Below are 25,902 nucleotides of genomic sequence, written 5' to 3' on the forward strand. Positions count from 1 at the left end.
TTGACTGCTCAAAACAGTAAAGCTGAAACGATTATTTATAGTCACTTCTTTGGAAGCTTATGGTTTATATAACACCAAATTCGTACTTTTGGTTTTTCCCCCTTTTTTTGGAAACTTTAAAACAATGGACGCTTGCTGTTAAGGCCTAGACTTTTTTTTAAGCTAATACTCCTCCGTTCCAGTTTAGTGATAATCAGTTTTTCACTATTCGAGGAGCCACGTCCGGTGAAAAACCAGTGGCGCCAAAATCTATAATTTTGCTTGTGTTTTACCCACTCCCCTCACCAACTGGGTGGTCAGAGCAAAAGTAGGACGTACCCCGCAATTTTAACACAACTTTCGAGTAGTGAATCACCGAGTACAATTATAGTCTGACTTAATTTAACGCTTCAATAAGAGTCTACCTTCCTGTTATCTTTTAGCATTTTTTAAAGTTTTTTTTGTTAGCCTGTTGAAGTGCTAACAATATGGCTATTGTGATGAAAAATGTCTCTATTTTTTTTTTTTTTAATACAAAGCTCCCATAAATCAACAATTCACGCACATGTTCTGTTTATATACTGACTATAGTTATCATATATAGCTCATATCAAATAACATTTTAGTTTAGCTCGGCGGCACAGCATTTTCGTCATTTCAATATTTTCCTTTAATCAAAATTATTATTTGCATTATAGGTGTTAACAAAAAAAAACGTATTAGTATAGGGATTAATTTTTAAATTTTCCTTCGCTTGTCATCCGATATGATTACGTTGTAGCGGTTAAAAGCTAGCCGGTACAATTTTGAGATAACCACTCTTAAAGATAAGCAATGACATTTAAAAAAAAAATTGGAAATGATTACGTCCAGAATTAACTAGGCGTAAAATGAAAAAGGTAACAGAAGCATATAATACCGTTAAGTATGTAAAAACAATTAGACTTACATATATATAGAAAAAAGAAAAAGACAATAATTTCTATATTTGCTACAAATTACATGATATTAAGGTAAACCTAAATTTAATATGGTAATATGGTAAAGGACAATTATAAAATTTAAGGAAAACATTTGAATTTGTTTATGTTTACCCCTGATTTAAAAATTTAATGCATCTACTCAAGGTCTGTGTTGTTGCGGGATTATAGGGTTTTTTATGTGTTATAAACAGCAAAGTGCAAGTTGATCGAGTATTTTTGTGACCTGTAGGTAATGTTTTAGAGTAGAGGCTGCACATAATTCGGGTTTATCAAAAAATAGTTTTTTAAGGGGCCGAAGTGCTTACTTTTTTAAAGATTCGAATTTCAGTTTTGTCTCTAGAAGTGTTTACATTAGTAATATCGACTTCCCTTAATGTTCGAAACCGATGCTCAGAAGTTAAAGCCATAAGCGTTATTGTTTTAATCGTTAAGTCTTCAAGAGATCAATTTGTTAAAGAGTAAAGGGTTGCTAAATAACCTAATACAGGTTCTACATTCCAAGCTAAGTCATATTTAGGTTTGGAGGGTTTAAATTATAACTCTTTCAAGGAATGCCATCAGGGGGAGTTTCCTGTATAGAGGATGAGCCTCCCGCTCTTGTAATAGCTTGTCAATTTTTTGGCGCTTTAACATATTAACCAATGGTGAGCCACTTCGTTTCGGGATTTTCACTCCCACGCGCACAAACTCTGTTCACTCAATTGACACAAAAAAAACTAACCAAAACAGAATGGATAAGCGGCGGTTGTGTGATAAATAAGAAACTACAACGTAATCATACAGATTCGATTAATCTCTAAATTATATGTCACTGAAATCAGACAATTTGTTTAAGGTTCATCGTTTCTTAGAAGGCGATTTTTTTGATTATTTTCAATTGCCTTTAAAATAGCACAACAGACTTAAGTTTAAAGCCTCTGCTAAGTGCTAAAAAAAAACAGAAATTAAAGTTTAAATTGAAAATTCTTGTTTGGGCACACGACATCAATGACTCATCTCCCTAACAGCATTTAAGCGACATTAAGGCCACTGCTTGTCAACAACAAAAAAGTTTAACATTGCTCGAAGTTCACCCAAACCAAAAACTAAACCGCTAACCAAAAATAACCAACTGAATGATGGTACATACTTACCTTACATAATTACACATAGTACATTGTATTACATTACATATTACAAAGCATCTGTCGTCTATATCAAAACCTTCTTTTTTCAAAAATTCCTTATTTTAACTGCCTACTCATTGTTGGTTATTTCAGGTGCTTGCCTTTACCTAAAATAATTATCGAAGAAGTCATCCAGCTGTTGTAATTTTGTATCTACTAACGACACATTGGGGAATAATTTAGTGTCATTTGTTTATGAGACCGTCCGTTTATCGAAAGTAAATTGTTCCGATTATTAGAGCTGTCAGCAAGGAGAATTTCCACTGTATATTGGACAAAATCGATAATAAGAACCAAGAACGATTTAGACAAGTAAAATGTCAGTGACAAATTGTTGAACAATATCGATTGATAAATTAAAGATAAAACGATGTTTCAATTTGGCGGATAGGAACTTAAACTTAAGCAGTGATTTAACAAAATAAATTTTAATGACGTAACAGAATCTATACTGACTTGAGTATTGTTATTCGTTTAACTACCTTTGGTTCAACATAACATTTTTATTGTTCCATATAAGCTGGAAACTTGCTTGCAAAAAAACTAATCTGTAAGTTTTTTAGAAGCTCTACTTGGAGCTTGAGGAAATTAGTAATTAATATTGTACGAGAATTTTATAATATAAAATATACAAAAACTACTGCAGTTAGTTCATATACTTGGTGAAGATATGTAGGTATTTGAATTTCAACATGGGATTTTCGTTCTCGAACGCGTCGCTTCTGCTATGCAGTAATTTATTTGTAGCAATTATGTACACTGCTAATTATTTCGATATAACTCTGCTAAGAAGTCATATACATAATTAAGGCGCCTTATTAATTTTCTTCCAATTAGCTAGGGAATTGTAAATGTAATAAAAGCTTACTGATTTTGTTTTTTTTTTTTTTAAAGGCGGATGTTATTTTATATTTAGGCTTTGCTTTTCTGGAGTAGATACATTTCACATGCTTATCATACTTTAACTGATTACCGATAATAACAACTCATAAGTATTTACAGCTGTCACTTCCCGTATGTAATCTTTTGAATCATCAATCATAAAAATTGTGTTAAAATCAGATCGATTATCTTCACTTCCAAAAGCAGCCATAATTCGATTTTTAAATATTTAACGGAAATATGACTTAAGTGGGTCTAAATATTTTTGATATTGTGTTTAATATTAATTTATAGAAAAAACCAGAAACAAGTGAATTAAAACGTGTGGTGCTGAAATTTAATGAAATCGGAATTATCGGATTTGTTCACGAATGGTAGCTGACATTATCCAGCACAAATCAGTTTTCTAATTTACCTTCTACGTTTGCTAATGCTGTAACAAGATATATGCAAAACTATCCGGAACCCAGCTTTTTGACCTTTCGTTTGGTTCTTATAGATAGAGGCGAAGAAACAATTTTCACAAAATCATTCTAACAAACACAAGAAAAAATATAACTGTGCCCCTTACGACACTAACACAAATACATTCGGTTTTTTATATGTTTTTTTTTTTTTGGAAGCAGGAAATTATTTTTAGTTAACAGCATTAACAGATTAAAAGATGTTTTTGAACTTTTTAATAGGCAGATGATTTAATTCCTCTGGAAGAGGATTGTAGAGTAGAGTAGAGCGTATATTTTAGTAAATAGGAAAGGTTGATGATGGTTTTAAATTTTGATTATATTGCTAAATGCAGAAATCATTTAGGAGATTGTTGAGAACACTGAAGCTTAGTAAACGTTTACTAGTGCCCTGGCAGTGAGAGAGTTTTTTTATAGAGCTTAGCATAAAGAAGTTTTTACTGAGTTTTAAAAAGAAGCGATCTGGTTAATTCAACAAACCATTTGGCATAATTTTTGTTTGTCGACTATAGTATGTTACCAATACTAGAGATAAGAGATAAAATTTGCATTATGTTTTTGGTGTTATTTGAATGAGAATTGACAGTTGAGACCTACATTCTATTCAAGTTTTCTGGAAGTAATAACGCCGTCTCTTTGTCGTTTACTGCGAGTTTCTCAAAACAAGCGATCGCGTGGTTATCTAATTATTAACAGTAACCTTCTTCGGTACCCAGATATGAATAACATCATTGTCTGAAAAGAGATCGGAAAGAACACGATTTCTCCACTGCTTCGCAGGAAGAGAAATCGTTCTCGGGCGGACCGTTTAAAAAGCGACATCTGCAATTCAACTCTTGGCGCAATTACGTTCCGAGTCGTCAAACGCATTCGCCAAGCGAATTTACTCAAGGACGTATACCTTAAGTTCAATCCAACGTGAAATTATGGATTAAGCGATGCAAATTAGATAATTAATTAATTTTCTACTACGTGAACAAGTAAATTAATGGCTGATGGAACGCCAGGTAGGTAAACGCGTATTAATATATCTAGGCACGAAGGATAATCGTCCCATTCGCGCACTTAGACCTGCACCCAGCCTATTTCACCTCATATTATATGCCCATACCATAATAAAATTAGAAAGGGGATGTTTCTTTTTGTTTCTGTTTTTTTTTACGTTATTTAAGATTTGAGAGATTTGGTTTGACAAAAATTAAGACTTTTACGTTTCAATTCAAATGAAATTGAAGTCTTAGTCATACTGTAAAACTGTTTTTCTACTCCCGTCTGTAAAATACCTAATTAGCCACCGATCTAGCGTGCGGGAAGCGTCGCTTTACCACGTCAGTTTCGTTTCCCACGAATCCGAGCCACTTCGGAAATTTCCGGGATTTTACCGCACGGATTTGGGAGCAATCGGATGTTTTCGGATATATTTCCCACGCTTTGAATTTTGACGTTTGTCAATTCTGACGTCATGTCAGTGAATATGGTCGTGTTGTTGTGTTGCGTTGTGGTCGTCGAAAAAGTATAGTATGCAACACGTTCGGTAAGCTTTTTAACTCACTCGTTTATTAAAAACTCGAGTCAAATGCCGTTTACCGCGTTGTTTGGCATAAAATTTATGTACGGTTATAAGGACTTTTATGCATTTTGTCATTTTGTAATTCATGAGGTAAGAGTCTAGGCCACGCACTTAACTTTGAGTTTACAGGACTATCACTAACATAGATGGTACACATATAGCGTGTACAAGTAAGTCGGCATCAAGTGGGAACCATTTTTATTCTCGGTTTCATAAAAAAACTATTATGTGTTTATAGAAAGTTCTGCATGGACTAAAAGTTGAGATACAACCATCTGATATCACGATTGTCAAAAAACATGAATTTGAGTGAATTAGAATGGCAAACATCAAATCACTAGATTTTATAAAATGCAAGAAAAAGCAGCTGTATTGCTGCTAAACGGAATTTTTCAGAGCTTCCTTGTTTATGTTTTATGTTTATCGATAGATATTAGATTGCTACTACAGGTAAGTCTATAAAAAGGTCGTATTATTGATATTACATATCAGATAATAGTTCTTAATTATAATCACTATTCAATATAATCAATCAATATAATATACGTAAAAATTCTATGTAATGTTATCTTCGTTCTTCAGTTTGCTGTTAAAAGATTACTTTGGATCACATTTTCGATATCCTTTTAATTACTTAAAGGTATAATGAGGAGAGAATTGCGAATGAAGTACATTTGAATTTGGCAGACGTTGACTTCCACGGACGATATTAGCTCGATTTTCTAGTATCTTCTAATCAATTGAAAATTGATAACGGGTTCAATTTCAAATATAAAGGTGCTTTTTTCTTACATACTATTCAAATTTTCGATAACCCTTGTATACGACTCGATACGTCATATGGAAGCTTTCATGAAGAAAAATCTTTCCCCAAAATTAAAAATATAAAAGTCAATCATGCACAGATGGTGCCGACTTAATTAGACACAGTGCATATTTTTTTAAATTAAAATTCATTAGGGCCAAACAATTTTAGCAGAACTTGCTTACCTAATTACTTGCCGATTAAATCGCTATATAAAACATATATACTACATATACTACTAGGAACCCCCTTTGATAATTTACTTGTATTTTTTTTTATAAATCCACTGTGGAAAGAATAAGTTGTTAAAAAACCGGCCACGCTATACGGCTGTACGCAGCTGAAAGTGTTAATTTCCTTTTAAAGGTAATAATGACGCATCCAATTATATAAACGCGTTGTAAACTAGCACGAGTAAATTATTTGTTATAATATGTATAAAATTAACAATCCCATCGACCTGTTCAGCTAAATATGACGCTCTAAATAGATTCCGCCGGGTGGCGTGAGGGGGGCAGCCCCGGATTTATATACAAACGGACCCACAATTTACTGCATATAAATATATTTGGTTTTATAATTAAAATTTTATTGACGCCAGCGGGCGCAATTCGATTATATAAAATATTGATGCGGGTTTATTGTGTATTCTGTATAATTTAGGACGATTACAATTTTGGTCGTTGTTTAAAGACTACATGGTCGAAATAAATGTTTTTTAGTAATCGAATGAATATTTCTTCAAATCAATTTTAACGGAATATTTTTTTTTGTTTCGGGTGGTTATTTATTTATTTCGATTTCAATACAAACTTGTCCTCTAATTACAACATTGAAGCTATGTGCTTAGCCGATCTGCCTTGTGCTGGAAGAGGCCTATTACCTACTCATGCTATAAGTAGCCAATGATAAGATGGAACTAACACTTACAGCTTAGCAAAATATTTGGATCTATTTGAGCAATTAATACTGCTCGAAATTCTATATTAATCAGGCATTTATGCTCTAAAAACCTCTTTGAATTTATATTTTTCAGCGCAAACAGTCAAATTAGGTAGACGTGGCGTTTAAACTTCTTTGGGGCTAAGTTCTCACGCAACAATCTCCTCCGGCTCACAAGCCATTACCGTGAAATGAAACGACAAAATATCTATGAGTTCGTGCGATTGTTTCCTTATTCGTCTCGACATTAGATTCACGTAATGTATTACGATAAGACGGAAATCTATATACGATGTGAGCCAGAATTCAGTGTTATCCACTATCTATAAAAGGAATCACTAGTTCTTATTGCTCAATTGGAAAATTATAAATTTTAAAATTGTTCTCAGTTGTTATAACGCAGATATTGCTCATTAACATAAGGTCTGACTCTAACCGAAGAGATGTGAACATTATTATTCTCTAAAATTTAACTAAAACATTAAATTAAAGAAGATGCTCTACGGTCCGTATAAAATATTAACATTATTCCATAAAATTTAACCTGAAGCATTGGATTAAACAAAAAATTGAATTTAAAATTAAGCTATAGATTTGCTTCAAAAATTATTGCAGCTAGTTTCACATATTAGCATTTTATCGAAAGATCAGACAAGTTGATCAGTGTTGATGGCGGTGATTTTTATTTTTTTGGCCGGATGTAACGTTGCCGTTATTTTTCTAAGGAAAAACACCTTTTTCAAAGTACTATGAAAGAGTCTCATTTTAACTGCGACTCTTCCTCTACACCGAGCTGGTGGACTGACTCTTGCGTAGATAAATCAATTTTTATAACGCATATTGTGTGCTCTAAACTCTACTTGCACTTGCTTCTGTTTTAGTTTTCTTTAATGGATCTAGTTTACATTGCAAATATGATTTAGATGCTTAATAGATGTAGAATAATTTTCACTCAAAGGGTCTTCTACTGTAACGATGTTCAGAGGAACAAAATTTGGTTGCAGTGAAGTTGAATCATTTTGGTAGTAAACCTACTTAAACTTATTTAGTTTTTTTGCTATGTACCTAATATATTTTGGATGCTTACATACATTCCTGAGTAAGTATACTTAAACCTTCGATAAAATGTTATCTTCGTTCTTCAGTTTGCTATTAATATTTTTAGGTTTTAATGTCTAAAGATTTTCCTTATTTTGGTTCATATTCTCGATACACTTTTAAATACATAAAGGTGAGAGAATTTCTAATGCAGTAAATTTGAATTTGGCAGAGATTGACTTCCACGGACGACATTACAACAATAAAGGGTTCAATTTCAATGACATCTCATATTAACTTGGATATCTTTTGCAAACTTGATCGATTGCGATTAGATTGTTCAATCTGCTCGCTCGATAATTCGGTAATCAATGCTTGCTCAGGAAGCTCAAATAAATCGACCTCGATAAACGGTCTGTGAAAGGCAGACGCTGTTCAGATTTTTCTTATATACAGATTCCAAAAACATTCGGAAACAATTACTTTTTGTATAAAATTTCGCCTTATATCACAATTCGGTAACCAATTTTATGGGAGAGCCAAGGATGATTTATTTACCTTGGAATACGTTCGCAATGCAATTCAAAGTTGGTAAAATTATTTTCCAGATTCAAATATTCTAAAATAAAAATTTTTTCAGTCAGTAATCAAAGAAGATCCTTTGGACATAATTTCATTATTATCATTGGTCAGAAACAGTCATCGCCTGCATTTAAATAAATTGCGCAGTAGATGAGATCAATGTCCACAAAATGTTTTGAGATGGTTGGAAAGTGAAAAGTCCAACGAAGCTCGTGACTTTTATCGTCGCTGACAACTCAGGTTGTTCCTTCGTCACTGCCCGAGGCAAATCTACCATGAAAAAGAGATCGTGGATAATCGTGACTGTTCGTAAACATCGGGAAAAGATAAGTAAGTAATGGAGTCCTCGCGCGTCAGCGGTAAATCTTGAGGAAACGTTATTTAATTCACTCGTGGCACGTAGAGTTGGGCGAGCAATGATCGCACGCGAAGACCATCGTTGTGTGGGGTGGCAATATAGATAGGTTTTGGGTCGTCACGCCATCATCTATGGCGGTGCCAGCCGCCGTTTGCCACGAACCTGGACGTAGTAGACATAGACGCCCCCATATTAGAGAGGCGGCTCGACAATCGACGCTAATTGCCTCATATACGCGTTCCTCCTTTTGCTTTACCTACATCATCTAGGTTTTGGAAGTGATTGATAACTATTAAAATTGACGCTAAATGTATATTGATATCGAATGTCAAATGAAATTCATAAAAACAAAATTTCATATTTTTCGACTTTTCTGCTACTTAAATCAAGGGCCGACCTTTCGATACCATTCACATTATTCTCAAGGGCAGCTGATTACAGTTGCATTCCTCGTAAAATTGTCACCGTATTGTTAAAAACTGACATTATCGAATAATAAATTTTCTCAGAAATGGGGAGAAAAGTAAATGTTTTCTTTGTCCATGTCAGTATTTTCATTCTCTACCGGAATCAATATGTCAACAAAAAACTAATCAAAAATACCACAGAATAGAATTTTCACTGTATAGTTATTAGACAATATAGTGGACTAAGGACGATAAGAATTAATGCGACTCAGTCGGAAAAATTCGACCATTTCTTATCGAATGGTTTGAAATTACAGGTGTTATTGCCTCTTTTTTTTCATGATTGCTTTAAAAGTTTTTGTATTATCAGCATATGCAGGACTTCAATATATATAGTAGCTACATAATTTTCAGCAATCAAAAATTCAATCGTTTTCACAAGTCTAATTAGTGCAAAGTCAAATCACGCCTGCAGGATGTCGGATTTTTACGCATGCAACATATCATAACCCTACGTTTCGTTTTATGTCTTGTTATAGTGGTGGTGGCACAGAAACCCTATATACCACAATGATATCGGCCAGCCTTAATACTCTCACCAGCCCGTTTCTTTGGTCAAATCTGAACATCTTCCGATAAAGAGTGTTGCTGAAATCATTCAAATTAGGCAGCGGTTTCTGGTTCCTGGCCATGCAAAACATACTAGGAGGTGATATACGTCATCATCAATGTCATGCTTATCTAACAATAGATCATCCACAATGGCATCCATAACTCAAAGAAACGCTAAAAAAAGGTTTAACAAACCAAAGCAACTCGGGGAGACTGGGACCTGTGGTGGAAGATCAACAAACTTACGTTTATAACCACTACTGCACCACAACTTTATTTAGAACACTGGACACGTGTTTCGCCAAGTTGGCATCATCGGCAGATGATATAAACTCGAACGTAAGTTGGTTAAACCAAAGCAAGAGAATAAATATGTGTGTGTGTGTTTTCTAATTGAATGTCAATAATTAAGGGGCGATTTTTGGGCTCATTTTAAAAAGAAAACTACTCTTAACTTTTGAGATACAGGGTGGTAAAGTTTTCAAAAATAAAATTCATTTTTTTAATATCTGATTAGAGATTTTAATGAATTTTGGCACACATGTATTTAGTGTACTAAAAATTTTTAAAAATACACCAGTGGCGGGCGTACGGAATTTCACCCCTCTATTTTGGCAAACACTGATGGTACGCCACTGACTCTTAAAATAAAAATTCTTCTTACATTCTCCAATAATTTCTAAATAAATTTAATTTCTTGATTTTTTTCAATTTAATGTACGGTTTTCGTTTAAAAAAAATAAAAACCTTTTCTCTGCATTGTTATTTCTTACTTAAGTAATTATCTATCTGTTTTATTAAAATACTTCGAAAAATATGAATACAATGTATGTAAACTTTGATGTGCTTTTTTGAAATATTTTTAACGTGTGTATCCTTCAAGGTGAAGAACACTTTCAACAACTTACTTAGTTTATATGTTCTATTTTTCTTCAAAAAGGTTGTTATTAATTTATTAACAGACAATTGTAAATGTAAAAAGAACAATCTTCAAATATTGTTTTTTCTGAAGGACACTAGTTGGTAACTAAAAACTATATATTTTATTTTAGATAGATATTTTATTTTTCACAAAAAAAATTGTTGATTTAAACAGTGCAGTGGCGACCTAATTAATCAAAATATTATTTGTTCATAGACAGTCAGTGGCAGGCGACTGATTTCCTTTAAAAAAAAAATAATGGCATTTGCATTATTCATTTATAGGCAGACTTGATATCTTAATTCAATTCAATTAGTGTCTTCAATTTCTGTCATTTAACTGACATCTTTTTTACGTCAACTTAAAGTCAAATTTTGGTCTTTACTGCCGGAAAATATAACGATTTTTAAATTTTTGAAGCTTGGAAAATCAAAAGTAAATCACACAGAAACTGCGCCTTTAATTACATAGAACGTCTTTTGCGGTTGCGGAAAATGGAGAATAATAGGTTATGAATAAAAATGAGCCTTTCTCTTAAAGAATAAATATTGGAAGTATAATATACGGGGTCTTCCATTTTATTTTGTCACGAAAATTAATATTTTTCATTTTGGCTCACTCTATATAAACGATTCGAACTGACTTCAAGAAAGCATAGGATAAATGGCACTTTATTGTTGGCGTAATAAAATTACAGGGAGTATCTATTAATGCCATAACATACAGGGCGTTCCATTTAAAAAATATATGGAAATTTTTTTTTTGAATAGAAGAATTCGATAATAGTTTAAATTAATTATTAAGTTTAAAGTTTATGACGACATTTGGAGGCCATTTTTGTGATGTTCTTTGAGGTCAACTTGGCGTGTTGTTCGGACCACTGACGAGCCTCTGCTACTTGGGTCACTTATTAAAATATTCTGTTTAAAAAAAAATGGATTAGAATATAACGTATATTATTATTTTTGTTGGTGCGGCAAAGCCCGGAAGAAATTGCAATAATTATCACACACACGTAATACAAAAAAAATTGTCGGGGACAATCTCATTCTCACAACTATAAAGTCAATATTTAAAAGGGTGATTTTGGTTTCATTGTTAAGAAAAAAAATTCATCTGTAGGTCTGCCCTAAACTGAAATGAATGAATTAATATTTTGTCTGCATTGCAAATGTGCCAGTTATTTTTATTACTTTAAATTATTATGTTTTGAAAGCTCGGAAAAATCAGTGTAATACTAAAAATCGAGAATACCATCGACATTCCGAATAATTCTTTAATTTAAATAGCCAACGGAGAGCTCTTAACGCTAAAATCGCTGGGTGATTATTAATATTGCCCCGACAAGTAAAAGGCAGGACGCTGATACATCGAACATGTAAGAGGCGCTTCGCTACAACTTATGGGGAATAACCCCTCCATTAATAAAAATCGCTGTATACTTATTACCGAGTAAAAAGAAAACCGTAACATTTCGTTAACTGCCAGTCAAATTAAAGTGTTGCAGTGTGTGATTATCGATCATTACCGATCGAAAAGGCGGTGGCAACTGCGCGTATAAAAATTTACTCAAACCTAGGGCAGGGCTGCTGCAATTTGCTAAGAAAACTGGGCATGTAATTGCGCGAGGTGGTTCACGGCAGAGCTGCGCTCGCAGGAAGGATACGTGGTTTTTAAAAATTTCACGCCAGGCAATCGGCGGCAAACATTTGGTTATAACTGTACGCTTTTTTTTAATACCTGCTTAATGACAGGACGAACCGATTTTTGCCTTGTAATGATGCACATTAGGGAGAGAACTAGTGTCGTGTGCAACTCAGCAATTTTGTTCGCACTAAAAAAAAGATGCCTATGAAGTAGGTCAGATAATAGAGAAGGTTTATGGCCCTATAAAGTACTGGACACGGTTCAACGTATATGGTACTTTTTATAAAACTTCTGGATTCCTCCTGCGTCGGTTTTTCAGGAACTTGGTAACGTTTCACCAATCATCCTGTTGGCTGAAACTGTCAGTCAAGCTCTGAAGAAGCCAACACACACACGAGCCAACAACAACACAAGCCAATTGTCATGGGTATGTGTGTGAAATAAAAGTGGAGAAACCCAGAATCTGCAGGAAGGTTATTGTTAAATTATAATTTTGTATCTTAGAGTTAACTTGGCAATGTCTATTTTGTATTCTGTGCCTTTTCGTTGTGGTCTGTATTTTGTTTGACCTGAAACTAAAAGGAACAGAACAATAGAACTGTGGTGGTGCACATGTTTATAATAAAGATTCAGTTATAAGAATACCGTGTTATCATTTTAACAGTTATTTCGATGTTTTCACATTACCATTACATTATTTAGTTGAAAGGCACCATATAATTAAAGGTAATAGATGTTACCAACAACTACAAAAACTTAATCAGATACTTCTTTGTACTATTATTTCTCGTTTTTTCAGCATGTGTTCTACTTAAATCCTTTACTCTGACGATATAAGGTAATTAATGTTGTTCTCGTCCATGGGATATCCATAGTTTTTGGAGTTCTTTTAATTAAGAAGGTTAAAAGTAATATGAATAAATATACACAAAAACTTAAAGCTCTACCTCACCAGGCGGCAGAAATAACTGCCGATTGGATCGCTGCTTTTTGAGCGAGTGAATGGTGATGAAGTGTTCGCTGGCGACACACGTAGTTCTGAGAACGCGTCTTTTAAACATTCCTTTCCTAATAGCCTTTTTAATTAAAACAATTGTCGATTGCGAAAACGGCGCCATCTTAAGAGGAGAATTAGTATTTATTATTTCATTAGTAGTTATTAGTGCTAGACTTCGTTCTCATTTCGAAACGCGATGCGTAAAGTGAATAGTGTTAAGTAGCAATGGTGTTAAAACACGCTTTAGAAATTATAAGAGTAGAAAATTGAGCAGCTCTTGGGTTTTTAGGTAATATAGTCGCCTATAAAGAAGGAATTGACATTCCGAGCATGCCACTAAATTTTACTAAAAATGCTAACCTGCACTTGTTAACGAGTAAACATGTAATACTTTCCTTACACTCCTTAATGTGAGCAGCACAGTAGCTGTAACCTAACCAAAGCATCGTAAAACTAAAAGAGAAAAAATATCAGTTACATGTAAAACTGGAGATGTGTATAATTGAAAGACCTGCTAGTTAAGTATTTTGTTTGTAAACATAGCACTGAGCACTGAGCGGGTTCCTTCTTAAACACACAATTTACCAATTTTTCTAGGACGTTTAACGAAATTTGAGTGAATTTTGAGAAATCACTGAGATAAAAATGCTACAACTAAACTGAGACCTGCGAAATTGAAGAACCCTAGATCATCAGATTGGTTGGTTTCAAATAACAGGTGTTAATGGTGGAAAACTAGATTCCAAATGCATGCGAATGTTGAAACATTTTTTTTATCGTCGCTTTAAAAGGTACTACAGGATCTGGACAGATATTTTTAGAAAGATTTCATGCCAAACAATCTATATTATTTCTTATTTTAATCTTTGTTTGGAATACTCCTACCCAGTCCGTTAACAATCCTAGTTACTTTCAAAAAATCGTTTCTTTTCGAAAGTATACGCGCTCCTCACTAAACTCCAGATCTCGAGTAACGGTGCGTTTTACAGCGTCACCGTCGGTACAGATGGAATCAGCTTCGGAACAAAAAAACGTTTTTAATTTTTGCCTGTCCGTTCTCTGTTCACGATTCTTCGACGCTAACTTCGGAACGGTCTGAACTACACGTTTCAAATTTTATTCATTTTTTACAGTCCACTAGGTGCATATTTTAAAATGGCGGCGATCGGACATTGGCGACCATCTTTTTTTTCGATTCTCTACTTTTTTTGAATATTGCTATGAAACAAGATAAGTATCAGCAATTTGATGCTATCGACTTCAAATTTGGCACACATATGAAGCTATTACAGAACCTATTGAAATTGCGGGCGCTGGAGGAACGGGAAGTATTTAAAACATAAAAATAAAAACCGCGTTTGCAAGTGTCGAAGAGAAAGATCATTTCTCGAAAACCCTTTATTCCTGTTAATTTTTTAAAACTGTACAGGGTGCGCCGCAAATTCAAATAGAAAAATGGGTCCCCCTATTACATGACTATATAATCCGTACAGACTGCTAAATCTTTTGTATTTAAGATTTTCACCTATTGCACCGGGTGTTTCCGATATTCCGTGCTATATAAGGTGTCCTAAATTTGTAGATATCGACTTCAAATTTAGAAGAGAAGTAAACCCACTCCCAAACCGTAGAAGAAAAATTTTAAAATTTTTGTTGGTTATTTTGTCTTCCAGAAAAACATGGTTTATGAAAAAACTATTCTCACGATTGGCAAAATTTGGGGCTGTAACTTTCGTTTCATTCATTTTTTCGATTATACAGGGTGTTTTAGTTTTGGACGATAATCTAAAAGATTCTAAAAAATGTTCTTTTCGGGAGTAAATTATTATCCGTAAATTAAAATTTTTAAAAAATATGACTAATCGGTTCAAACGCTGTTATAGACCACATCAAGCACTACAACTTTTGTATTTACGGTTACGTTCAGAGCTATGTACAACCAACAAAAGACTCTTGTAGACGGATCGCTGGAAGAAAAGGGAAAAAACACACTGAACATTCCAAACAGCACCAAGTTGGAATCAAAATATCAGTATGCAAATATGTGTGATCCCACCCCGTGACATAGGTATTGCGTCAAACCTCCCACAACTTCATCAACATTATCTTTCTCTTGGACCTCGAAGTTAATTTGCAGGGAAAAGAAAGCCGAATCCGAATTACAACTGAAATGATCTTTATTAAAAGAAAAGTAACACAACTACACAATTACATGGAAATAATTATTTTAAAATGTACGCCCGAGCCAATAAAAAATACCATGACGTCTCATTAGTAATAGTTTTTGCGCCGCGTTGGGACCCCTCGGGGGGCGCGCGTTTTCTTAACCCTCGTATAGCTGAATTCCGGTTTATCCCAACCTCCAATTCACCTGTTCCCCTTACTTTTTCTCCATTTGCCGTAAAAACTGGCGATCGATTCTATAGCGATACCGACCGACTGCGCCAAACCGACGTAGCTAAACTCCTTGTTCTCTCCGTTGGACAACACGGCACTGTTGCCTATTAGCAAAGTGACCACGTTCGATGCCCCCTTCTGCTGTTCCGCGAAGAAATAGCAGCACTCGACGATCTGAATGTAAGCGTGCATATCTTTGTCCCGCCTCTTTGGGTACTTGATGAACGGGATGGGTGTCCGTTCGTATTGACGCTGTGCTCTGAAAAAGCGATTTCCCCGGTGGAACTGGGATTCCAGCCAGCGGATCGCGTCTCGAGCCTCCAGTTTCTCCTTCTTTAAGTCATCCAGTGCGGAAACCACTACAAAAATTCATTGTCTTAATATACAATGTATGTTTTCAGTGACTGCTCATGGTTATAGTCAAAACAATTTATAAAAAGATGAAATGAAGAAATTTCGCAAAATCGCAAAAAAAAACTAAATCGATCGTCACGAGAAAAAAAAAAGAATCTGGGGTGATACAGATCTGTTTTAGGAATAGAAACGTGAGGAAATAGCCAAACGAGGACCTTAATCAACTTGCAAACTGATATGATCAGTGTTTGTTGAAATTGGAAGAAATATTTTTATTCAAACCCCTTCAAGTCTCGAACAGAAATTTATTTCGTTCGAGTAACCTCTCGTTCGATAACTAATAGGTGTGATCATTATTTCACACTTTTTTTGTTATCTATAGATCAGATCAGATTTTTTTGATCGAAGATAACTTTTCTTCTATTCATTTTATTAAAATTGATCGTAAATGTTCAGTATCTTGCAACAAGTACGATAATGAAATATTATAGCGGTACCAATTATTGGACCACAATTCTACGTTGCAATTCTATGAAAAAGTATAGCTCAAAAGCTAATCTCTCCAGTTCGGAAATCTTCCCCGATAAATATACGGTTTATTCGCAGTGATAGGAACTTTGCAGCTCCAGGTGCGTCTAGGGGAGGTGGAGTGTTACTTGCATGTTCTTTCACAGAGAATCGTTATGTCTCCGTTAACTGGTATTTCTAAGGCTGTTGATTTTGTCGGTTGGAAGATTGCTGTGGGTCGATCCTTTCAGTTCAATGTTTTTGTTTTGTAAATACCACCATCAGTGGGATAATGATTTTGAGTTCTTGGAGTGGTTTTCGGTGTTTATTGAATCAGTAAAAATAACATAATTCTTGCCGACTTTAATGTTCATTTTAAATGCATCTAAACATCTCCCATTCACTTCGACCATTTATTTTTCAGAAGCAACAGGTCTTAAACAATATAATGATAACATGAAACGTTTGCTGGATCTAGTATTTTCGAGCATTCTTTCTCTGACGAGTGTCCTATTGTTATGCCTGTACCACTATGTATTAGCGTAGAAATAATAAGTCTAATCAGACTACAGACATTGGCCTGAAACAATTTAACTTTAGAAAGGCAAACTTTTCTCTAATGCATGATAAGATATTGAGACAGTGAAAGCATACGCACAAGCAATCTTTCAGCGTTGACTCAATATTTGTGCGAATCAATTGATGATTTGGGTTAGACGGATGTAGCATATATGAATTTTCAAAAACCATTTCATCAGATAGATTATTATATTTTATTATCGAAACTTCAAAAACGTTGTCGTTATAAAACTTTCGGAAATGCCTATTTATTAGATCGTAGAGATCTTGTTGAATACGAGGGGTTTAGCTCCCTAGTATTTCATCACACGTCGCGGGGTACCACAAGGATCAAATTTAGCACCTCTCCTTTTAATCATAAATGGTAAGTAGAATTGTAATAAATTGGTAAATGAAGACGATTTAAAACTGTATAACATGATTTATTCTAACGAAGATTGCTTCCTGCTTCAGGGTAACATTAATATATCAGTATATGGTTAATGGAGTAGGTTTAAATGTTTCTAAGTGCATAATTACTCTAGAAAGCTGAAAATAAATTTATTTAATTACCTGATAAATGCAACTGTATTGAATCAATTCGAAGTGAAGTTATAGGCTTTTACCTCAAATGGCGTCAAGAGCTTTGGGTTTTGTAATAATAAGTTGCCGACACTTATTCCTTTTTCAAGAAAAAATACACAGGAGTCGGCGACGGAATGGAGGTGTGGAAAGGTTAGGTAAAGTTTGATGCAGTAAGTAAAAATAAGTGGTTATTTCGTAACTTTTAAATAAATTTAAATTTTAAAACAATTTGAAGGTATTTTTGGTTTCAAAATCAAAAAAGCTATTTGGGGATTGTGAAAGGTTATTAAACAGTATCCATGAAAACATCAGACAACTCTCTGATAAAGTTTCAAAGTACAAGAAAAATACCTGCGGCAGGGATCAGGACGATAAACTTCCTCGAATACACCAACTGCTTGACCATGTAGGTGTACTTGATTAGAGTATCGGCGTCCAATACCAGATAGGGTGACAGGGAGGGCTTGTCGCCGACCCGCGTCTCTAGGGTTCTCACTTCTGCTGCTAACCACAGCTGCCCCATGTGTTTCATTTTGCTGATCTGACCACCTGCACCAGCCAACTTGGTTTCCCCATTTGTGATTACCGATTTTGCGGAGCCGTTCTCTTCTTCCTGGCGCTCCTGAAGAAGAAATATCGGTTAGTGAACAAACATGCATGCAAGGAACTGTATATCAAAATCTACAGTTGCCATTAAAATAATAAAAAAATGTCTATGAAGGGACAGCTAACAATAACAAAGCTTAACTTTGCTATTTGAAAAAAAAAAAACAGCACTCACTCTCAGTGGTATATGCCATTAAAATAAAAAACCATGCGCTTAAACATTTTCTTTACATATAACACTGGAATTTTAATTAACCAAGTGTATCCCTGATCCCCGCTTTGAATGTAACGCCAGTTGCAAAAACTAGTATTATAGGCGCTTATAGTCATTTTCTCTATTTAATGGAAATTAAAGGAAATTAAAAGCATACGTAAAAAGAAAATCAGGAATGCCATTAAATTGTCCAATAGTAACAAACCTTCAATTGTTTTGGCATTTTTTTTACCTTGTTCTTTTTTTTATTCAACCTCGATTTTTTTTTTTTAAATCTGCTACAAAATTCTTTACAAGATCAAAGAATTGTCTACTACTCCATAAAAACATCCGATGCAATTTTCAATAGCTTACAAATGCGTTTTCTGATTTGAACACTTGTGGGTTGTATGATTTTTAAACATGTTACTTAGAAGCTTTGGCAGCATTGGTTCAGCAATATTTGAATTCCCAAAAAGTGAGTCCCTAATTTTTGAAAGATTAAGTTACAGAATATTTCTTATTTTCTTTTATGGTCTAATTTCCCCGAAATAAGGTGCCACTTAAATAACTACCAATTTTTTGTATTTTTTATAATGGAATGAAATTTGATAGGAAATGTCTTCATATTTAAGTAAAAGTATAATAGAATATAGCACAGTACTATTATGTGCGACAGACAAAAAAAGATTTACACCATAATTTTCTCTTCGCATACAAAACGTATTAAAAAAAAAAAAGGCGTCGTCCTCGTTACGAAACTTCGTATCATTAGGGCAGCGAGTGAAGAAAAGGCGGGGGCAAAACGAATTATTCCCTTCGGCCTTATACTTCTTTCTTTCTATCTTCGCTCGCGGCTTCTCCCGAAACGTGAACCCTCCTCGTTCCTCCGCCCCCGGGACGTCTTAATTAAAAGCGCCCCGGGGGTGAAGGGGGGACGGCGTCGGTACCGGCGGCGCGCCGGCGGCCGCGTCTCGACGCGTCGCGGGATTACACAAACCGGATGCGATGTAATTACGCGCGTTCTCGCGAAAATTGCCGAGGCCCGGCTCATTTGCATCTATATGGATTCGGGTGCGTTTTCCCGCACGAACGACCCCGCTCCGGATGCATTCCGGGGTCTGTTCCGGTGGCCGTTTCCGGACCAGCGACGCTCTAATGAGGCAGGGGCGCTCCTAAGCCGGAAAATATGGAAATTGGTTTTTTTTCGGCGCCCGACGTAGGAATTTCTCCGAGGAATCGGCGCTTGATTGGGTTCTATAATTTTTTTTTTCGTAGGCGATATCTTGCGATAAGAAAATCGCCACGCGATAAAGGAAATTAAAAATAATACTATATGGAGTGTTCCATAATAAAAAGCTCACTCATCCTTATTTAAAATACAAAAAATGGGTTTTCTTCATTTTTATTCAAACTGCTTTAGATATTTTGTTGAATGGTGCATAGAATACGTTGAATAATTTTATTGAAAAAAATGGTACGCCATTGTTGTTTTCAAAAATATATGACATTTTTAAGGTCGCGATTCATTTCTTGGTACAAACTTTTTATTGTCCGACGAGGGATTTCCAATTAAAAAAAACATTTATATGCATATCGTCAGAAGCAAAAGATTTGAAAAAGGGGTTGGAGAACAATTATATCCACAATATTGTGCATTTCAATCTTTTTTCAATAAGGTTTCACTTTGCTAAAAAGAATTCAATTGATTCTAAATTGACCCTCAAAGCAATCCAAAATAATCAAGAAAATCAACTAAACTAAAATTTTGAAAATCATCCGTGGAAGGACACAAAGTCCAGTAGTGGCTTGCCATTTTATTGGATAAAAATATTCTTTGCCATGCTTACTCCGACGTTTGTGGTGAAAATAGAAAAAAAATTCACAAGCAGTTTCAATGAAAATGAGAAAAACCCGTTTTTTATTCCAACACCCTGTATACATTGATATAATCTTTTTTTTGGTAAAGTCATCCAAGAATCAGCATCTCATTATGAAGCACTCTGTATATATATAAAAGCTATTTAAAATAACAATTAAATAAATCCCCAGTTACACGATATCTCGCGTATTTTAAATTCAACTGACCGTGGAACTTTCTTCTAAAAATGGGTTATTTTTATTATGCCTAATTCTAAAATTCATTTTTTAGAAGTTGATCTACTTTTTGCCTATTATGCAAAAATTGGGCTACTTGTTTTTAGAGAACAGTATTTTTTCTAATAATAGCGTATGACCTTGTATGTTTTAGTTTTTTTTTTCAATATAACAAATTTTAAAGCCTTTTAATATTTAATATTATCAATGTAGTTTTCAGAAGATCTATAAAATTTTCCAATACTTCCACATAATCGATAACAAACCAGACCATAATAGACCAATTTTTTAAAAAGATTATTGTTACTTCCTAAATCAACATCAAGTGATTTGCTTTACCTTGAAATATGTTGCACACCCTTAATTTGCCAAACCTTCGAATCTTGCCTCAATTTTCTAAGAAAGTGTTAAGAAGAGACGGAAGAGAACCATCTTGATCGCCAGCAATTTCTGGTAAATAACACTTTAGAGTGGTGTTTCGTGAGTTGGGTAATGGCGAGTGCTGGAGCAGTCCATTATATATCACTTTAAGAAGGCAAAAGAAAAACACTGCAGTCGTCTCACGCTACAAGAATTTTTACACAAGCTTTGCAACCTCTGATCTACCATCCAGTTATTTAAAGTGCCAATTGCCAATATCCATTTTAAGGATTATCTCTCAATTAAGATTGAGTAACAACATTTTCTGAAATTCGCCTATAAAGGCTGCGCCTACTTTAAACCCGATCAGATTTGCTCTGTATGTAAACACTAATCAATTTGAAATAATGTAACACCTTATATTCACTTGTCCGATGTATAATGTTCCCCGTACCCTGGAGTTTTACAATACCTGTGTCACTGCCTTAAAAATTTGAATTCACGTAAGTCAAAACGTCTTGCTTATCCAATTATATATATATATATATATATATATATATATATATATATATATATATATATATATATATATATATATATATATATATATATATATATATATATATATATATATATATATATATATATATATATATATACCCGCACCATTCTAAGAAACGAGTCAGTAGTCAGTGGTGGCAAGTGAGAAAAATTTGAACGTGTTCTGCAATCATTGCAAAATAAAATTTACCTTAACTTTAAACAAGAACTAAGAAAATGGAGAATTATTAATTTTCTCAATTATCTGTTCATGACAAACATCAAGCGTGCACTTTAACAGATCATTCTGAATGCGTTTGGGAATGACTTTAAATATCGAAGAATTTTTAGGTGGTGCTCACATAATAATCGGAAAGCCAATTCAACGCAACGCAACGCAAAATTTAATACAATTAATAATTTTTGACACATTTTCAGAATCTAATTAAGATATGGGTTGACCCTAATCACGCAAATTCCATACAATTATGAAAGTAGCTTTTAGGATTTTCATGTCTTTTTATTTTCAAACTTAAATGCTCTAGATCGGTGACTCCTAGTTCCGTCCACAGCATTTTTTATTGTTACATCCACAAACCCGTTCGTTTTTTGAATAAATGTCTTTATTAAATTGCTTGTCTTTACTAATTTGCTCTACTTTCAACGGTACTATCTGGTAATGGCCCACCTTGTGCTTTTAATTCTAAGTTTAATTCGTATGAATATTTACAAAATGTCTTCACATTAAATAAATTAAAGACTACCCCATAGTTCATGGTGAATATAAACTGTCAGAAATACACAAAAGCAGAAGCAAACGCACTCTATTATGATTGTTTTTACGTTCAACATGTCTCGCTCTAACCCAGAATAGAATAAAAAATTCATTTTTACTAATTACGCACATTTAAGAAAAAAGGGATTAGAATGATTTCAGAACGGAACATATCTTTGGCATTAATATTAGGGTCAAATATATTTATAGCACACCTAAATAGTCGAGTTTCTTTTTAAGAAACACATTTTGTTGCCATCGAAATATTCCATATTTCACTTTGTTTTATTATCCCTTTAAATAACAGAAAAAATCAGATAATTGTGATTGATTCTTCAATTCTCTTTTAAATAATCCCGAGAGAATAATACAACATAAAAAAAATTCAACGCAAAATGATTATAATTTTCTGCAAAAAACCCTAAGAGAACAAAAAAAAAAGTTTTCCGAAAATATGTTGTCCAATAAACACTACTAAATAGGAAACTCACCAGTTCTTCCATTATAGCAGTCGCCGTGGTACCATTCTCTTCCACAGAGTTGTCAGATTTACATGTCAGAATACTAAGGGTTTCGTCAAACGTAACTTCGGTTTCCTCCACTCCGCGCAAAACTCTGGCAAACGACATAAGTTTGACCATTCTTATGACAGTCTCTTCTTTGCTGGTGATATTTTTCCTGGACAAGTACTCCCAGTCAAAGTCTTTCTGCGTGTCCTTGAACATATCCAAACCTTTCAGAACCACATCTTCCGAAAGCGGAATTTGGTTATCTTTTTTCACTATTTCCGATACCTGCGATAAAATATTTTCATTATTAAATCCGTCAAATCTAAAAAATTAAATACACACTTTCAAGTTGACTCCAATCATCTTTTGTTGGTTAAGATTAATATTAATTAAGTTGATAAAATACACTATCTGCCGGATTAGGCTCTTGGTGTTCAGTCCGCACAATTTTATAACTTCCGTGTCAAGTCTAAGCCAATCATTAAGAATTTTGATGCTTTGAAGCGAGCCCTCTTCTGCTATTATCTCAAGCATGTCGTTAACGTTCATCCTCTGAACCTTTTTGATAACACCATCTTTGGTCTTTGATTCGTCTGATTCGTTAGCCACATTTTTAGATGTCACTAAATGTGGAACAGATTTTTCGTTAACAGACTCATCGGACACCTTAAAATTAATTATAAAAATAAATAACATCTTGGTGAAACCTTGCAGTACAAACCTTTATAATGTCAACATCCTCATCGGAAGACCCAACCAGAATATCCTCAGCATCCGAAATAAATGAATCATCCGAGCTGCTGTAGTCTATATTGTTTTCAGTGTCACTCAAATCTGAGTCTTCATCACTGTCAATCTTCAATGCCTTTCTTCTCCGAAGTTTGGTGTTGGATTTCTTTTTGCCCCCACTCATTAAATCCTTTAAAATACCATGACCTTTAATGGGTCTACTTTCCTTAGGCAAGGGATAATTAAGTACAGCCTCCTGAATATGATTTGTGATGTTCTGAATTATCTGGGAGTAAATACTCAAGGTAAATGCAATTAAAGTAGACAGTTGGGGAGAATTGGTTTCACGAAGCTTTGCAATTGTGAGTAGACATATGACTGCAATTTTGAAGAGTGTCTGATCATCCAAGTAGCTTAAGTGGGACTCAGTCTCAGTGGAATCTACATCTGATTGATTTTCTCCTGATTCACTGGCAACTGGTTTGCTAAAAGTCAAACACTCCTCTAGATTTTTATAGGTTTGGTGGCAAAGACTGTAGACCTTGGTAACTTTCTTGTTATAGTACCATATATCAATCAGAAGCAGAAATCTGAAAAACAATAAAGGTAAACTATAGAGGACCAAATAATTCATAGCAAATTTTAGTTAATAGCATAGATATCTAATCATTATGTTCATTTTAACATGGAGTCAATATCTTGATGGGCTGAGACAATGTCGCCAGTGCTGGTCATCGCTGAGGGTTTGTCACAGATACACCAAACACAGAATAATGTTTTTATGTATTCAGAAAAAAAGAAATTTAACTCATTATATGTTAACAAAACTCCTTGCTAAAATTAGAAATTAGAAATCCCTTTTTTATGGCAACCTGGAAAGTTTTTCACCCTAATTTCACCTGTGTCTTGTATTAGGCTGCTTTTGCTTATTTTTTGTACAAAAAGTGACAATAACCTGTGCTGTCCCTTCTACTTGGACGTCTGTGGTCTATAGGGTCCAAAATAATTGCATGACAAGCTGACACTAGCACATAACAAAATATTAATGTACTTGTGAAAATATCACTTAGTTTGAAAGAATATTTTTCAACATTTGAAAATAAAACATTACAGTACAATACATAATACTATCTATTTAACAACACATCAACACATAGGAATTAAGATTCAACTATTAGACTTACCTTGCGAGAAATTGCTTGATGGTCTCTGATTTGCCTAGCTCCACTATACAATCTGCCTCTTTATCAACAGTTGGAAACTGTTCAATAAATTTAGCATTTTTTTCAAACAAACTAAGCAAATTGTTGCTTGTGCCTTCAAATGGAAATTTGCAAGCAAGACACCGCATATAGTAATAAGTAGCTCCCAGAAAATTGTTCTGACTCATGGCCAAAGTTCCCATTTGATTATGGGGCATTCCATATTCTGGCTTGTAAGACACGGCTTGCAAATAGTATCTCGTGGCTATTGTGTGCTCCCAATTTGGATATATTTCTATCTTGTATCTTGAAAGATCTCCTAAATATATCAAGCACTGATGAACAGATTGCTTGGCCCACTCAACAGATTTTGAATCACCCTCAGCAAATTCATTGTCGCAATCAAAAATGATCTCAAAGTCAACTATGTTTTTCAGTTTAATGTTAAACTGACACTGAAGTTTTGAAATTATGTGATGATAAAATCCCACTCCTGAATTAATATATGCTTGAATATTAGAAATTTCCTCTTTTGTATAGTCCTTTTTCTTCAATTTTTTAGCAGTTGAAATTACATCGTAAAAGGTCTTTCTCCAAAGCAGTTCTTCAGTTTTGCGACCATATAAAACGGGATCGGAAAATATCAGCCGTTCACAATACTCGCAAAATTTTCGACGTTGGGCTTGCAAGCCAGGGTTAAACAAGTCTCCGATAGATCGGACACAGCTTCTGGCATCATCTAAGCGTTTAGCTTGATCACTTATAGTCCTAGAACGAAAGCGACATTTATTTTGATATATTTAAGTATTTCAATACTGTTAGGGTACCGATAAAGTTTTTTTGAGAGCTCTTCGCCCTGTTTTTGTTGAATATCTGTGGGGTTATAAATTTTCTTCATTTTTTCAACTCATTTTTGTCCCAGTTCCTGGTCAAGAATTCAACAATTGCTTTGTAATTTCGACTATCTCCGCGATATGATCGTAAAAAATATTCATTGTAACATTATTAAATTTATAAAAATATTTCAACACCATCACAATCACAATTTCTTATCGAAATGCATGACATATGACAGAATGAAGAAAATATAGAACACAGATTTATTTCCTCTTCTTCATAATTGGGCGTGTTAGCTA

The 25,902-nt window shown here is 34.2% G+C and overlaps 1 protein-coding gene across 1 annotated transcript; it reads right to left on the minus strand.

Moving 5' to 3' along the window:
* Window positions 1-15,525: 15,525 nt before the first annotated feature.
* Window positions 15,526-25,822, minus strand: LOC132701217 (nonsense-mediated mRNA decay factor SMG5). The gene is made up of 7 exons (XM_060668985.1): window positions 25,594-25,822; window positions 24,749-25,534; window positions 23,557-24,154; window positions 23,178-23,501; window positions 22,818-23,120; window positions 18,107-18,377; window positions 15,526-16,110 (listed from the first exon to the last, which is right to left on the minus strand). The coding sequence occupies exons 1-7, from the start codon at window positions 25,662-25,664 to the stop codon at window positions 15,722-15,724; spliced, it is 2,742 nt and encodes a 913-aa protein (XP_060524968.1). The 5' UTR covers window positions 25,665-25,822; the 3' UTR covers window positions 15,526-15,721.
* Between the last annotated feature and the right edge of the window lie 80 nt (window positions 25,823-25,902).

Source organism: Cylas formicarius, unplaced genomic scaffold (genome assembly GCF_029955315.1).
Source record: "Cylas formicarius isolate icCylForm1 unplaced genomic scaffold, icCylForm1.1 PGA_scaffold_4__25_contigs__length_36172078, whole genome shotgun sequence".
Lineage (NCBI taxonomy): Eukaryota > Metazoa > Arthropoda > Insecta > Coleoptera > Brentidae > Cylas > Cylas formicarius.

Bases quoted from the DNA above. Each gene is read 5' to 3' on its own strand.
- LOC132701217 (XM_060668985.1), bottom strand. From the start codon at position 25,664: ATGAAGAAAATTTATAACCCCACAGATATTCAACAAAAACAGGGCGAA. The intron at 25,535-25,593 runs GTACCCTAACAG...CTTTCGTTCTAG, and splicing joins CTCTCAAAAAAACTTTATCG to GACTATAAGTGATCAAGCTA. The intron at 24,155-24,748 runs GTAAGTCTAATA...ATTGTTTTTCAG, and splicing joins ATCAAGCAATTTCTCGCAAG to ATTTCTGCTTCTGATTGATA.